This window comes from Triplophysa rosa, linkage group LG13 (genome assembly GCF_024868665.1).
Source record: "Triplophysa rosa linkage group LG13, Trosa_1v2, whole genome shotgun sequence".
NCBI lineage: Eukaryota > Metazoa > Chordata > Actinopteri > Cypriniformes > Nemacheilidae > Triplophysa > Triplophysa rosa.
The window spans coordinates 3,611-21,497 of record NC_079902.1 but is presented as its reverse complement, the minus strand read 5'-3'; the positions used below and the strand labels follow the sequence as shown (position 1 = coordinate 21,497).

General features: G+C 41.8%; 1 protein-coding gene across 2 annotated transcripts in view; it reads left to right on the top strand.

Moving 5' to 3' along the window:
- Positions 1-15,049, top strand: part of LOC130563644 (membrane-spanning 4-domains subfamily A member 4A-like) — a 51,820-nt gene extending 36,771 nt beyond the window's left edge. The window contains exons 5-8 of one of the 2 annotated variants that reach the window (XM_057349332.1): positions 3,158-3,307; positions 6,591-6,707; positions 13,395-13,469; positions 13,647-15,049. In XM_057349332.1, the coding sequence (XP_057205315.1) occupies positions 3,158-3,307; positions 6,591-6,707; positions 13,395-13,469; positions 13,647-13,721 (417 nt within the window). In that variant the 3' untranslated portion in view covers positions 13,722-15,049. Of the gene's footprint in view, positions 1-3,157; positions 3,308-6,590; positions 6,708-13,388; positions 13,470-13,646 lie in introns of both variants that reach the window. The other variant, XM_057349331.1, reaches the window with a different exon arrangement.
- The last annotated feature ends 2,838 nt before the right edge of the window (positions 15,050-17,887 follow it).

The following is a 17,887-nucleotide window of genomic DNA, read 5'->3' as shown; positions in this document are numbered from 1 at the left end:
ATTGGTTTAGCCAACTCTGGAAGTTCCACTGTCTCAAGGGTTCAAACAATTCAGAGTCAGAGTCAGAAGAGGTTTCATATTCTGGTGAGGTGAACGTCCAGAGCATCCTTTTGCAGAACTCCAAAAATATCCTCACAAAGGGGCAAGCGAGCCCTTCCAGACAGCAGTGCCCCATTCCCTGGCAGAGCCAGTGAGCCGCACAAGGATGAAAGTCACTCTAGATCGTCTCTGTAGGATATAAATGATCTGCTGGCGCAGTCGGGCAATGCATAAAGTTAAAAAACAATGGCATGAGTGTGCTCACCGCCATATGTCCCGGGTTCGATGAGATCAGGCTCAAGTTGCTGTAGGACTGTCCGGAGGGGGTCCATCCCCCTGAATCTCCAGTGTGGTAGACCGTTCTGTCATGACTCGGAGAGGAACAAGAGGTTCGGAGACTCAAATGCGGGAAAAAGGTCTTTATTGAGCAAAATATGTCCACAGCAGATCACCAGAGTCACTAGCCACAGGTACCTCGTGAGCCCGTGGGGAGAGAGCTCGACCCAGCGGTACTCACGGTAAGAAGCAGTATTAGAATCCGGACAGGAAACCTTGACTCTACCAGACACTCAGCGGGGAGCAGTCTCGACCCGCTGGAAGAATCCGGATGATAAAGGTGATCCCTTGTGAGGAGGTGCCGGGAGGTGATGAGAGCAGAGGTCCGAGACACCAGGGAACACTGAGGGGCACAGGGGAAAAAGTAGCAAAGAGCAAAGGCACTGAAGCACTACAAAAACAATTAGCAAGACTAGGCGGTAACTAAGACAGAACAAGACTGTGGCAGTCAGAGCTGGCATTTAACACGCAACGGTCTGACAAAGGACTGAAGAACAGAAGGAAATATAAAGGGAAGGAAATCAAAACCCAAACTAGAAACAGGAGGGGAGAGAATGAAGACAAAGAGCAAACCAGGTGAGAGTCATCAGGGAAACGAGGCAGAAGAGAAAAGAGATGAGACACTGATTAGTACCGGTGAGAAGACCTAAACGATAACGAGGAGACAACAGGGTAACGAGGGGTCGGAGTTACACCAAACTCAAAGGGAAAAGCACATGGCAGGCTGTAACCCATACCATGTGCTCAACAAGAGACAAAACATTGACATGAGTGAAAACAAAGACACGCTAGACAGGAACCCTGACAGCCGTTTCCTCGCTAGAGAAGTGAAGTTCTTTAGTCAATTATTACATTACATATTTAACATAGCTTTAACATCATTATTAGAGTCTGTTAAATTGCACGCTTTTATGATATGTCCACAGAAATGGACACATATTTAAGAAGTATGGTGACTACATGAGGCAGGGGACTCTGAAGGTTTCCCAGGACCGTATGCATGACGAGTTCAAATCCTCATTTTCACAGTCATATTCACAAAAGGCTTTCATTGTTATGTGGATGGCTATAACATAGATGTATGTGCTTCATAGGCATAATTTGCGTGTGGGTGAGATATGTCCCAACCACTTTTTACCAAAGTCGTTTTTTGGAAGAAATGAAAAATAAACTTGTGGAAGGGGTGTATTAGGGGCCATTATAACATTTAAAACGCGTGGAAAACGAGGTCAGCGCTGCTTTCTCTTTTCCATTTGCCGTTGCTAACATGAGCTGCACTGACTGTGAGTATGAGTTGTTCCGTGCCGCAGGGGTGAACGCAGACAAAACGTTTTTACAGTGGATGGGAAAGGGTCTTGTATCGCTCCCGCATCATATTAAACTGGATTTATAACAAAGAATGGCAAAAATGCAGATGTCATGTTCAGGGGCGGATTTAGTGATTTGGGGGCCCTAGGCAAATCCATGTATGGGGGCCCCAACTATGCACCATTTTACTTTACTGCAACCCTTATTTTTCTTCCTCCTCAAAGCACACAACTTTCGTGGCTCAGCCACGAGACCATCCGCTTCACGCTCTACTCCCCGCGCCTCACACCTTGTCATTCCCGTCAGTTCACCGTCGCTTTTTCCCGCTCCACGGATGTTATTTGCACGGTTTTCCCTCATAGGAGGCGCGAGCTTAGTGACTATCTTGCCGTGGTCACGGAGCTCACGCTTTCTTACAGGGGAGCGCACTTTTACATGTACCACAAAATGTTTTCGGCTAAATGTGCCATCTGGGTGGCTCAGTGGAACCAGTGCCCTTACTGGGGGTCATTGGACACTGAGCTACATAATCTGATCTTTTTGGGCTGCCAAAATATCTCCTGCGTGGTCTGCTGCTCGGTAGCCCACAGCATCGCCGCTTGCCCCCTGGTCACCCCATCTATTCCCCCATGCCTGTCCTCACCTCCCATTGTCTCCACCCCATTTGTTCTGCGCCTGCCAAATCACAAAGCCAAACTTCCCCCTTGGGTTGCCGTCTATACGCATGCACACGAGGTCTGTCACAGCTTCAATGCCGGCAGATGCTCCAGGCAACGATGCCGTTACCTGCACGCATGCAACTATTGTGACGGCGCTCATGCGTTTTGCATTCTGGAAAGTCAGGCTTTTGGCGCCAGATGTAGAACCCATGCCAACACCTGTCCCTCCCTATTAGGAACTAATCTTCCATTAGCCTAAAACTACAATTCCCAGATTGTTTTTTCTGTAATATTTTCACTTATGTCAGCTTCTTTTAAGTTAATAATTTTCTTTTATGTATTGTTACTTGCCCAAACCCCTAGATGGCGGGGATCACATATCTTAGGACAGTAAAACAAATATGTACAGTTACATTTCTGCATTTAACAGACGCATTTATCCTAAGTGACTTATAGTGCATTCAAGCTATACATTTTCTTAGTATGTGTGTTCACTAGGAATCTGTGGCTACCACTGAGCCACAGAACAAAGCATTTTTAGGAGGGAGAATTTCCAATTGTTCCTTTTGCCACCAGTATATTCGCTGTAAAATAAATTAAATCTGTGAAGATTGACTGGACTGTGAAAAACACATTTTATTGGATGACCTAATCATTCACATAAGGCATTAGTGCTTGGATCCTAATGTTAGCTCATTTATGTGCAGTTTGATCACACTGCATAGAAATTCTTTGTACGTTAACAAGTGAACAAAAAGTTTTTAAAGTTCTTGCTAATTTATGGATTGGTTTCATGTATTCTTTTCTGGCTATAGGTGAATGCTTCACTCGGAATGAACATTTTCAGTGCTATAACTGCAGGCATCGCCCTTATTTTATTTTCACTGGATTTGGTTTTTGGACCAATGAATGTTTACTGCAACGAGTATGATAACTATGACTGTCATTCACAGAGAATGTATAAGGTATGTCATCAACTTCTATTTTGACATTTATTGAGTAATTACAATAAGAACCTTTTCCACCAGAATGAACCGGGTGCTGGTTCGGAGCTAGTGCTATTGCTGGTTCAGAGCTGGTTCCACTGGTGAACCTGCTAAGAACCGGTTTGCTTTTCCACGGGTTAGAGAGCCACAAGGGAGCGAGGTCATACGTCACTGACTACGTCTCATCTTTCCCAGCAACGTTAGCGCGGTAGCGCCAAACTTAAAACACCATCAACAATGGCGGACGTTGCGTTTCTTGTGATGTTCATGGCTTTGCGAGCGTACATCTGCAGAGGACCAGAGTGCAAGAAAACAGTTTGTTTCTTCCTCAGACCAGTGTTGCTTTTGTTTCGCATCCATCGTGAATTGAATTGAATTTAATTGAATTTCAAAAATTTCAAAAGTGTTCGTCAGTGGTCACGGTAACCCCGCCCCCAGCACCTGACGCAAGCAGTTCTTACTTCTAGCCCAGCAACGTTTCGGTGCTAGATAAGAACCACTTTTTCTGGTTCGGAGCTGGCGCTTTGGATGTGGAAAGACAAAGAACCGATTTGGAACTAGGCTCTGGCTCCGAACCAGCACCGAAACTGCCTTGGTGGAAAAGGGCTATCTGTGGTCATCACACAAGCCTTAATTTGCACTCGTCTGTCTAGTCTTTTAAACTGGCATTTCAGAAGTAGTTTATAGATCATTTTAAAAAATTGTCAAAATTGATATTATACGCGTTACGAATCACTTCTTTGAGAGACAGGGGTTAGGGATAGTCTGGACTTGTGACGGACTCCAGAAAGGCAGCCATGTTGTAGATGCGTGATTTTTTTTCCCCTAAACCAGTTAAGCGCAAACCCTGCCCCTTGAGCACAAACCCCACCCTGCAACGTCTCTGCCTCGATTTCATTGGTCAGCTACGTTGGCCATTATAGGTTTGATTCGCCTTGCATAAGCGACATGTGCAGAAATAATACCTGGGTGATAACCAGTTCTGTAAAAGTACAAATTAGTCATCCTGCTACTTAACGCTGACAGAGAGTTTGTCCATAGTTTGTCCTCATTGTAACTGTGATGGTCCAACATTTAAACACAACAGTTACTAAAATTATCTACTTTATCTTATGTTTATTGTATTGTATTTCTTAATTTTTTTATACCCATAGGCCCTTATTTAAATGATTGTGTACTGTATTCTATTGTGTTATGGTCTCTGTGTACTGTTGTTGCTGTTTCTGTGTTCTGGATGCTCCTGTCACCAAAACAAATTCCTTGTATGTGCAAACATACTTGGCAATAAAGCTCTTTCTGATTCTGATTCTAAAATACCAGCAGTGGTGCAATGGATGCTATTCACACCAAGTGCAAATAGCATATTATCTTAGCACTATGTGCTACACTAAGTGAAAGTCTGCAAAAGCCAAGTTAAAGCTAAACTTTTACCTAACCCCTAACCTTACCCTACACTTTATTATTAAACACTTGTTTGCCATTTTTATAATTTTATTGAAAATAAAGGCGTTATGATTTGATATGTGATGGGAAAACTATCCGGCACAAGGCGGTCTCGAACCCTGGTCTGATGGAGTCAGTGATTTAGTTTTTTAGTGATGGATCCACCAAACGGCCTTTATCTATCTATCTATCTATCTATCTATCTATCTATCTATCTATCTATCTATCTATCTATCTATCTATCTATCTATCTATCTATCTATCTATCTAATCTACCTACCTACCCACCCATCCATCCATCCATCTCTCTACCTATCCATCCATCGTCTATCTATCTGGCAGGCTCTGTAAAAACTTTCCTCACAATGGGGTGTAAGTTGTACCCCTGGGGTGTAAGAGACCCCAAAATTCCCCATTGACTTATAATGGGACAGGAAACATGCCCACATAAGGCGTCATAACTGTCCCATGTTGAATAACTTCGCAGTACAACCACTTAGAGACAAGGGGGTGGGCTCATTTTACTCAGGCAACCAATCAGTATCCCAGGAACTTCCTTAAGCTACGAAACCACGCCCATAGCAACCATTTACAGCAACCTAGCAACCGCTCCCATAGACTCCCATTATAAAAAGTCCAGATGGATATCTTTGCAACACAGTGTCGTAGAGACAAGGGGGTGGGCTCATTTGGCTCAGGCAACCAATCAGTATCCCTGAAACTTCATGAAGCTACGAAGCCACGCCCATAGCAACAAAACATGTTAACTTAGCAACCATTTAACAAGACCTATAACTCTACATCAGAACATCATAGAGACATGGGGGTTGGTTTGTTTCACTTGGGACTTGAAGCATCATCCATTGGTTTCTACTAAGCCACGCCCATAGCAACCAAACAGGTTAGCCTAGCAACCATTTAGCAATACCTATATCTCTTCATCAGAACATCGTAGAGACACAGGAGTTGGTTCGTTTCACTCATAGCTTAGAGTATCATCAAATGACACATGCTAAGCCACGCCCATAGCAACCAAACATGTTAGCCTAGCAACCGTTTAGCAATATCTATTTCTCTTCATCAGAACATCGTAGAGACACAGGAGTTGGTTCGTTTCACTCATAGCTTAGTGTATCATCAATTGACATATGCTAAGCCACGCCCATAGCAACCAAACATGTTAGCCTAGCAACCGTTTAGCAATACCTATATCTCTTCATCAGAACATCGTAGAGACACAGGAGTTGGTTCGTTTCACTCATAGCTTAGCGCATCATCAATTGGCATATACCAAGCCACGCCCATAGCAACCAAACAGATTAGCCTAGCAACCGTTTAGCAAAATCTATATCTCTGCATAAGAACATCGTAGAGACACGGTAGTTGGTTCGTTTCACTCATAGGTTAGAGTACTATCAATTGCAGATGCCAAGCCACGCCCATAGAAACCAAACAGGTTAGCCTAGCAACCATTTAGCTACACCTATATCTCTGCATCAGAACATCATAGAGACACGGGGGTTGGTTTATTTCACTCATAGGTCACTCATATCTATCTATCTATCTATCTATCTATCTATCTATCTATCTATCTATCTATCCATACATCCGTCCGTCTATCCATCCATCCATCCATCCAGAAAAACCTAATAAGTTCTAATAAGAAACTTAATAAACCACATACATTTTGCCTGGTTGTGGTCTCTCTCCCTCTATCTCTCCCTCTGTCTTTCTCAAGCCAACATAAAGTTTGTTCACAAACTTTAACCTCATCTAGTTTTGTAATTATTATTTGTGCTGATGTTAATTCTTCTCTCAGACTCTCTTCTTTGGAATCAGTGGTGTATTGCTGTTATTCGCCTTGCTTGAGTTTATCATCTCCATCTATCTGTCAGCATTTGCCTGTAAAGGCAACTCCTGCTGCTGTCCTCCTCAGGTGAGTTATGCGCCAAATTTGTGCTTCCCAAATCTTTGTTACACCTCTTATTTGCATATAAAATGGAATTATACCATGGTCTGTTTGAATACTGGATTCTGATTGGCTGGAAGGTGTGCATTAAAACCGTTTAATGCACGGGTAGTTCCATTCAGTTTGATTACATTTGAAATTAACTGACAAAAATAACTGGCATTTTCACCTGTCTGGTCAAAAACTACACTATAAACATCAATAACAGCTTTAACTTGGCAAGTGACCATGCTATAAGCGGAATAAACCACAGCTTGCCATGCATTACAGTATTTTAATGCACTCCGCTTTGCGTTTGGTGGTTCTTGGCCTCCACGTCGTGCATTAAAACCCCTTGATGCACAGCTAGCTGCGGTTTATCCATCACATAATTACTTTTAAGGTTGTTTACTTTAGGGTTCATCCTTTCCAGAACCTACAAACACTATAGTGCCCGCCACTAATATTGGCACCCTTGGTAAATATGAGCAAAGAAGGCTGTAAAAATAAATCTGCATCGTTTCTCCTTTTGAACTTTTATACAAACAAATCTACAAAAATGTCATTAAAGTAAAACAATTTGAAGTGGGGGGAATATCACATTATATATAAGAGCTTCTCTGTTAATATTGATAAATTTCAATGTTCTTCTGTACCTCTGAACTGTGGGATTCTTCAAGGTTCCACTCTAGCCCCCATGTTATTTTCTTTATACTGTACATCAGGGGTTCTCAAACTTTTTTGGGCCAAGGACCCCTTACAGGGGAGAAAATTTTCCAAGGACCCCCTTATAATCCTCATGCCGATTAAACATATGTTTACTGACATTTGTACTCCTAGATGCTGTAGGAATTATTTATATTTTAAACTTTTCAACCTAAATACTTAAGGCGAGTTTCATAGATATGAACTTAAATTGAATTTGAATAAATAAATGTTAATACCATTTCTATACTTTTAAACAGAGGGTCATTTTTATTCAGATTAAATTTTGACCTCACAGCATTTCTAATTTTCAAGTAACAGATCTTAAAGCTTTCAGAAAATGAACAGTAACAAGACCGGCAAAGTCCTAATGAACACAGTTAATTTTTTAAGTTTCATGGCTAAAGCGCTTTGAGGAATTATATAAAACCAACAATTGAAAAATCAACACATTCTCGAGGAAAGGAATAAATATTTACACGGTAGGGCCATTCAAGCCTTATAAGGATGACATATTTTCAAATTTGCTCTCTGTGCTTTTTCTGAAGTTGTGGCCAGGTTCACCAGTCGTGTTTTGTGAAGCATGTATTCCTCACTCTTTGGGCGGAAAAAAATCCATTGTTTTGTCCTTAAGCCCCGGGTGCTTCGTCATTAGATGCCGCTTTAGCTTGGCCGGCTTCATGGCTTCATTAGCTAGCACCTGAAGACACACAACACATTTTGGTCTTCCGTCGCTGTTCTGAGTAAAACCAAGCTCGAGATAATTGTCGACATATCTTCTCAGTTTAGCTGGTTTGGGCTTAGCATCAATTGATGAAGTGGACGGTCTTAAATAGGCATCCATCGCCACTAGCTAGCATCAGCAGGAGCTGTGCTAAGTGCATCCTGAGCAAAGTGATACAATCATTTGAGAGTTTTGATTGGCCCAAAGCTAACGTAAGCGGGAGTAATTGGATCAGTATTTTTGTTTTGTTGGCGCAGTGGTTCCCATGTGTACTTACGCAATTTTTAATGATATGGCATAACTTTAATAATTTATTGCAAATTATTTTGCGGACCCCCAAGCTATGGCTCTTGTACCCCCGGGGGTCCGGGGACCCCAGTTTGAGAACTGTTGCTGTACATGCTCCCTCTGGGTACTATCTTTGAAAAGTATGGCTTAAGTTATCATTGTTATGCAGACGACACACTTGGATGGTCTAGAACAGGTGGCCGTTTGCATTTCGGATGTTAAAGCATCGATGTCTCTGAATTTTCTAAGGTTAAATAAGAGTAAAACGTCTCAGTTAAATGGGAACAGGAGATCTTGGGATCGGTATGCCAAATTGATGGCATCCACGATCAAGTGCGCCAGTCTCTGTTTGGAGACAGCCCTCCCCTTCTGCTGCCCTCCAAAGCAGACAAAGAGCTGCTCAGAGCTTCTGAAGCTCTGCGTGCGATCCAAGTAGAGGCACAGGGCGCATACTGGACAGACACAACACGGCAGGGGTTCTTCCCCAGGGCGGAGTGCCTGCAAGTTCACCACCTGGTCCCTGAAGGAAGTTGGGGGAACTTTGGGCTCGTAGCCAGGACGGGGTCTCAGAAACATGTGGGTGCCGCCCGGCACGAACTCAAGGTACTCGTTGGACACAGAGAGTGCATGTAGATCCCCTACCCTCTTGACAGAGGCTAGTGCCACTAGGAGAGCCGTCACTAGGGTAGACTGGCTTTCCCCAGGGGCTCAAATGGGGCCCTTCCTAGGTCTTCAAAGACCACATTAAGGTGCCAAGAGGGTACGGAGCGCGGACGGGAGGATTCAGCCTCCTAGCGCCCCTCAGGAATCTGATGACCAGGTCGTGCTGTCCGAGAGACTTACCCACAACAAGCGTGTGATGTGCTGCGATGGCAGCGACATGCACCTTGAGGGTGGAAGGGGAGTGGTAAGTATTTTCACGGTACCAACATTTCAGTAGTTGGTACCAATACCAGTAAAATTCAACGGTTCTCTGTACCAATTTCGGTATCAAAGCAAAACACCAGTACATGCTTATTGAAACACAATTTTATTAATAAAGCTCATTGTTAATATAAATGTATAAAAAGCTATGCCATTTTGTATACATGAAGTGTACAATTTAATTTGTTGCTGAAACATTTGTGTGCTCACTCGAGTCTTTCATGCTGATGAACATCCTCCTCAGTTTGCTGCTGTAAAAGACAAACATAATAAACTACGGTAAAACAACAGATTGAACATGCATATGCAATATTAGAACAAGCCTCAGGTTTTATACTGCATTTACACAAGATTACTTACATAAAGGTAACTGTGTATTAAAATAATGAATGCAACATAGATTTTTCTTTGGTTTAAATTTGGCATTTTAAACCAAATAGAGTTAAATATATACATTTATACAATATACATTTTTCTGACTTAATGATATTAACAACATACACATTGCTAGTCATACATCTATTGTTTTCTAGCACATAGATTTCGAATGTATAAAATAAGTTCTGTAAACCCCATCATGTCCTCCCATTTATTTCACCCCATTACAGTTATAAAAGCATTACATAGTTAATAAGGACACTTGACAGGATTATCATTGGCACTAACAAATTAACACGCAAACAGGGATGTTTGTTTTATGTAACATTTAACTTAACATATGCTACAACATTCATAATGCAACCGCTAGCAGAATTTGAAATTTACCGCTTGAACTTTTTTCAAATAAATCCAGATGTTTCCACATTTCACCACAAAACTCTGTTTTCTTCGTGATATGACTTAAATCTGAAGTATTTCTGAATACCCCCGAGTCGAGGGAAGTCAGGCGACAGAGTTCATTTGCCTAGGTCTTGGGGAGCTCCCCATGCACTTCCGGGAAGAACGGTTCCGGAGCGGAGCGCGGTTTGGCCCCACGCTCTGTATCCAGGTACCAGGAGTCAAGCCGCTCGTGGCAGCCTGGGCAAGCATGGCTGACATCTCTGCGTCAGCCTCTTCCTGGGCTCGACCAGCCGAAGCTGTGAGCTTCAGGGAGTCTTCTGCGTCCGATGCCAGCAAATCGCCATCCGATGCTGCGACGGAAACCTCATCCTCGTCACGCAATCACTGCGTGGATCCGCTATGGGATGGTCGACTGCCGCCTATTGGAGACGGGTTCGGTGAGCGTGGCAGGGCATGGACGGTCCGCAGAGCTGGCACCGGCGGATTAACATCTATGGGAGTCCCCATATAACCAACACCGCTTGCCGCTGCCGCCGGCTGGGCAGCCGCCATGGAATGGGAAGCAGACAAAGTCGTGGCTGCGTCTAGGAAGAACACAGCCAACCGTGACCGCAACACCTTGATAGACATGTGCTCGCAGTGCAGACATGATGGGATGGGATGCTTGTACTTCGCCCGGTGAGGGAAGGGGAGAAGGCACTTTGCAGGCATACGCTCACCTAAGGTGCAAAATTGTTGGGCATAGCCCAACCTGCAGCTCTGCAATGTCTGCCAGAGAGGCGCCCTGAGCCGGTGACCACGAGGAGGTTACACCCCGGGTGGAGTGAGCTCTCGCTGCAGGCCTTCCTCCCTGGAGGGACGGGCTCGATTGCATCCTTTGCCAGAAGGGTGGCGACCTCGGCCCGAAATACGGGAGCATTCTTGCCTCGAACAGAGGTAAACAGAATTCCCTGAAACCTGGGCGAGTGTCTGGCGAACTGGATCGCCGAGACAGATCGTCCTCACTAGCCAACGCGACGGGCTGGGGAATTGTAACCATGCCCCCAGACACTGTGACAGAGGGACTAGGGAGCGACCTGCATCATTATCGCCGTGGGGGGAGGTTCTGTGGCTGGCAGGACGGCTGTCTTGCCTGTAGATGGCTGCTGATTTACCTGCCTGTAGTAGTCTTCGCTGCACGACGCACCATCCAGTGGAGAGTGCTGAAGGCTGCGAGATCGGCATGACCCAACATCGAGTTGAGGCTGCGCTCTGCTGGTAAGAGATCGGCATGACGCCACATCAAGTTGAGGCTACGGGAGAAAGGCCGAAGCCGGGAGCTCCAGGGAGTCTTCAGCGTCCGATGCCAGCAAGTCGGCATCCGATGCTGCGACGGAAATCTCATCCTCATCACGCACCTGTGTGAGTCCGCTATTGGTCGGTCAACTGCCACGCATCGGAGACGGGTTTGGTGAGCTTGGCGAGGCATGGATGGTCGGCGGCATAGGCTGCACACACAATATGCACACGCACTAACACACATATACAAAAACGCGCACACACATGGACGCGCAGACGCACGCACAGACACAAACATACACACGCACGCACACACACACACAGTGGTTATCACTGAGAAGCACACATTTAAGATAAAGGAGAGAGAAACAGGTCAAATATTAACTATGAAAAAGACTATAAATTCCTATATGCAATATTAATTTTTAAAAATTCTAATTGTACACATCCTGTTTCAAACAGATTTTCAACATATCCAGTCCATTAAAACTTCTTGATCATTGCCCTGATGTTGGAAATGAGATATTTTATTTCTTTAACTATTCCCTTAAAGCCATTTTGTATTTTGTGTAGCACATCAGAACTATATTCTTTGGTTTTATCCATTGTGATAAATGATTAATGGGGTTTGGGCTTTGTGTTACTTAATATTTATTCTCCTGTTCAACAAGAAGTCATAACTGGACAACATCATGTTTCTAGTCACCTTGGTATGCTAAGAAAATGTAAATATCAATGGGAACTTACTTGGGAGATATTTTACTCATAAGAATTTCTAAGGGTGCCAATAATTGTGATCAAGGAAAATGTTAGAGAAAAACATTTTTTCATAATATGATATTCCCCCCCATGCACTTCCAATTGTTTTACTTGAATGAAATGTTGGAAAATTGTAGATTTTTTAATAAAAGATCAAAAGGAGAAACAATGCAGATTTATTTTACAGCCTTCTTTGCTCATATTAACCAAGGGTGCCAATATGAGTGAAGGGCACTGTATGTTACAATACAAATATTTATTTGTTAAATTATTCACTCAAATGTTCAAACCCTCAAGCTTTTAACATGTAAAATTCTCCAGCTATAAACTTCTGTCCACAGGAATGTTGGACATCACGTGAGTGTAAATAAAGTCAACTAAGCACACATTGGGTTTCTAGACATTGAATTTTTGCAGCCCTTGGAGTTCGTAAGAAGCAGCATTTACTGTGAACCAAATTGCCCTAAAAATGTATTTAATGTTAAAAAATGTTAATCAGCTTTCATGCCACATGCATTAATCAGCTTTTATGTTCTACACGTATACAGTAGATGTGCACTTCTTTTTAAAGTACAAATTTCCTCAATCGTTTCGTCTTCACTTTAAAATAAAGGGTACATATATTTTTAAATGTGAAGTTTTTAGTGATGGTATATACAGTACATTTACTTATTCGCTTAAATTACTTTAATTATTACTATTAATTATACTATGATTTATTTTTGAAATCATGAAATAATTTCATGTCTCTCAAACTCTAGTCCACCCTGTTACACTGGTGTTACTTGCCCTTTAAAATCATAAGCATATGACATGAATCACATGACTTGCTAGAAGCGATGTCATATCCTTGGAGGGAAAGCAACCCTTCAAAGAATGATGTATTAGTCATAAAGTAATCTAATCTATTCAATTTCTTCTTAAATAAACATGGACGTAGTGTCCGTGACGTCACCTGTAGCTTTGTGATAAGCATCTTGGCAGTGCGTCACCGCATGTCACTCCCTGATAATGGCAAATGGGCAAAGAGGCGGGATGTGGGTGGAGCTGAGGTGCCTGGATGGAAGATATGATAACATACAGCAGCGTAGAGTACAGTGTGGTTTAAAAACCCGTAATACTGAAACTACGGTATCTGCCAGTGTTATTGCATTTCTGGCATCCCACAATAAGAAGGCATAAAACACTACATGTGCATTTTTTTCCCAAAGGTGCAGTTTGCTCCACAGGCTTTACCTCCACAGTCCTCTGATTTCAGGCCCAGTCATTACCACGATCTTAACAGCTCTGAGGTAAGAGAAACAGTACTCAAAGAAAGAAAGAAAAAAGCATTATTTGGATTTAGTGTTTTGTGTCCAACTACTGAAAATGTATAAAGCACTCAATAACGAGCACAATAATTGCTACATAATATTATCAATAAAAAGATCAACAGCAAGAAAGATGTTCATAAGGTTTTTCCTTTGCAGATACCTGTGGACAGCAGCTCTTTCATTCATCAGCATCCTGCAGAACGTCCCCCGCAATACAGCGAAAGCAAATAAATATCAATATTAAAAACATGGACAGTGAAGTGAAAAAGTCCCTTGTGAATGCAAAATATATGGGAATATATTGGAAAATATGATGTCCTCTAATGTCCTTTCATAAGAAATGAAAATATGAAAGCAAATAAAGAAATCACTTGATCAGATAATAATTACAGTTTTTCACAGTCATATGTGTAAACTCTGTTTAAGACTAGATAATATTTCATGATTTTCTTTACTTAAGTCAAGAATGCTGCATAATCATCTGTGAAAGTGGATAGGCTTGAACAACTGTAATTGCTTAATATAATCTGTGGGAATAGAGTAAATCATAATAAATAATCGATAAAAAAATGTCTGATTTGTGTCTTAACTAAAACAGGAAAAAAGTTTGTTGAACAAGGGTGATTGTCACATTGTGCAAGTTAAAGGAGAAGCGAGGATCCAGGGGCCTCATTTATAAAACTTGCGTACGCACAGATTTGATATGCTGCAATTATATAAAAGATAACATGCCACGGCAGCAAATTCAGCTGCTCTTGTGTTGGTCCCACTTTGTCGAGACAAACTCGTTGGAGCAGCCCCAAATTTCAGCTACTGGCGGCTCTCCTCTTTCTGTGTTTCTTCCTGTAGCTGTTGATTTTAAGTGCTCCTGTGCTTCTCTTTTATTGAGTTAATGAAGACACTAACATGAAAATACAAACCAGGAGTTTGGAACTTTTTTAATCTGGGACCAAGACAAATATAATCACAGGTATTTCATCACCCACCTAATTGTTTAAAAGACATATAAGGAAAAATGCACATTCACTCCCTTTTAGTATTTTAATTTTTCTTGTACGACTGAATAAGTTTAATTGCAACATTAAAATACTTTATTGTTGGGCAGCATGTTATATTATTCTTCATAAACATTCAAAACCTACTGCCTCCGAAATACTTGATTACTGTTGTATAGTCTCTATGGTAAACACATTTTACACATTAAAATTAATCAAAACAAGCAAACAAAAATCTAAACTATGTTATATGTGCAGTAGACAGACAGGTGCAACTCCAGAAATGAGGGCATGAAGCAACATGCTTTGTCCATGCTGTAAACGTGCCGCTTGTGCATTCAGTGTCCAAGCAAAATAAACGCGTGGACTACAGGCTAAACGAGTTTAATTGTTGGTCCTTTTTTCAATTCAATTTTATTTAAATAGAGCTTTTCAAAATTTTCATTGTTGAAAGCAGCATTACATATCATAATTAAAAAGGACAAAATTGAAGACAGTATTTGGTATTAAGATGGTATTATTGCAAGTTTTGCCCTATGCAATGTACACTGATGAAACTTAACTGCAATAAATGCTATGTTGTTTTGTCAGAGACTTTCAATTATTTAGTCCAAGTATATTTAATTTAGGTATATTATTAGGGGCCAAGCCCCGAAGGGGCTATGGCCTCTATTGTTCTTGTCAATATTATTATTGTTCTTAACCAATGGTAGTCTATGGTAGCCCTATGAACAGTGCGTAGGAAAATGGTGAACATTGGCACACTCATGGTGGTACTCATTAGTCATGTGACCAAGTATGGGGTCTCTAGCACTCACTCTATAGCGCCACCAGCAGTTCAAAAATGCACTTTTCAAACGGCTATAACTTTTGAACCCATTGATGTACAAAAATTGTACTTGGCACACGTCATGCACTCTTCACGCTCATCGCATTCCATGCGTTACACTAAGACCACCCATTACAGTAGCAGCCATCTCAAAAAGTACAGTATTGCGTTTTTTCGCTACTAGTCCTAGAAAATTATTGAATTGTGACTGTCACGAAAATCTGCTGAGCTCTGGAATGGAGATGTTCGCTGTTGCTCAAAAGTTACGACGCCGCAAACTTTTCAAAGTTGACCCAAAAATGGAACTTAGGCCGTATCTCAAACATTTATCGATCTATCGGTAAGAAATTTGGTACGCTTCATCGACACCTCGGACTGGGGGTCCTTGCCAAAATGGGGAACAGCGCCACCTATGGGTCGCGAGATTTGAAAAATGGCTATTTTTACTCGTAACTGTCAGAAATTCCTGCCGGATTGTGCGATTACATTTCTGTCACGATTGGATGATCGGCCTGTCCGCCATTTTGAAATTTGTCATCAATCGTGATATCTTTTGAGCCGTATGATATATCGTCACCAAATTTGACACGCATCACCAAATTACAGTCCCAAACGTACCCTTAAAGTTTCAAGACAGCGCCACCTAGCGTTCATGAGATATTATGCTTTAATTGCTTATATCCTTGAACGCTGCTGGATCTAGAACGCCAACTGAGAGACACGCCTGATAAATTGCAAGTCTTGGGTGCAAGAGGTCGCTGGTTCGAACCTCGTGTTGTGCATTTACACATTTCAATTTGAAAGTATGTGCACAAATAGTGCAAGTATGTAAACAAACGAAATGTAATGTCATTTTAGTAATGAAATAAAATAAAATAAAGTGCGATGTACGTAGTTCAACTTAAAGTGGTTTATAATACATGTAAATATATACAAACAGAAACAAGGTAAGTACAAAATTACATTCTTTCTTTCATTGTCCACTTCAAACATCTGTTCCTCCTATACACTGAATTTCTGCTACTTTTGCTCTACTGTCTCATTTCAGCCGCATCAGGGATGGCAGGCAGAGTATGTTACGTCAACTGAGTGGCTCATCAAATAAAACACTCGCCTCGGGACAAGGTCGCAGGTTTGAATCTCAAGTGACACGCGAGGTGCATGTATATATGAAGTGTACATTGTGATAACGTTCTAGGCTGTTGTTTAAACATATCCGTGTTTCACGTACATATTGTTCTTGTGGCTGTGCGCTCTCGTAGCTGCAACTTTGGTTATTGTTACATATCGCTACTTGCATGTCTATCAGCTTTGCTCGGCAGCCCGGTTGTGGGATTACCGGCATGGAGTCTTTGCATGCTGTGGCCATATTCCATACTTTTATGTAAATTGTGTGGTTTTACTTTGTTGTCACTTATTTTTCTCGACCTGTGTGGGCATGCTGTGGGTACGCTGGGGGAAGTGTGGGCATGTGGGGGAAGTGTGGGCTGGGTGTGGTGGGTACGCTGGGCAAAGTGTGGGCTTGGCCCTGGTGGTGCTGCTTGCAGCTCTTGTTATTTTAAATATTGTTTGTCATGATCCTGTCCTTCTTGTCAAGAGTTTTCTACTTCTGTCGACAGGGTTGTGACAGTACCATGTTGTTCTGCCTCTGTTAGAGGCTATGTATAAGTTATGATTGATATTTGCATATGTTTATACGAATAAAATATGCACAATTAATGTTCCGAGTACATTACGTTAACCTGCTGATGTTATGTTAATTCCCGTGCGCAGACTTTTATTATGACATGGTTCTGTGAGCAGGGCACGTTGGGTAACGGGAAGTAGCGAACGCAGGGCGCAGCGAGCTCTCTACAAGCGTTATATTGTATCTGATTATCCTTCTTCCAAACCCTGTCGGAAGCAATGGCTGTAAGTTTATTAATATCATCCATTTGTGTAGTGTATATAACTATGAGTATTTTCAGTTTATATGTGAACTGACCACGATGTTTATGTTGTTAACGAACGGTGCTAATGCGCTAATTGACTGCGGTCAAGCCAGCCGCGGTTTGAAAATACACGGTCAAGCCAGCCGCCGTTTAGGTTCAGATGCGCGCTTATTGAGTGGTTTACGGTACATTACGGAAACACCGCTTGTAAAGCTTTATTTAAATGTAGATGATCCGCGTCTCTTGTCAATAACATATTTCTTGTTTTACGTTTAGAATATCTCGTTTTTGTCGTAATTTATGCAGGTTTTTTTCTCCGAATGTTTGCATTATGATTGCTGTAACGTTATATTGTGAAACCAATGTCTCTGTCTGTATCTTAAATATGTATTATTTTAATGCCTTCTAGACCTTTGTCCTGCAAATAAAACTGTTTATGCAGTTTGCAATTACAGTACCCATGGATTTGAACAGATTTAATTACAGTATGTTTTTTGAAAGCATTTTGTTTGAAAAATATTATTCCAATATAATTGACTATACAAACATTATTTCTCATAAGTAGAAAAAACTGATGGTGGGTTTCTATAGGGGCCATCCCACACTATATGCACACCATATATGGACTTATTTTACTGTAGC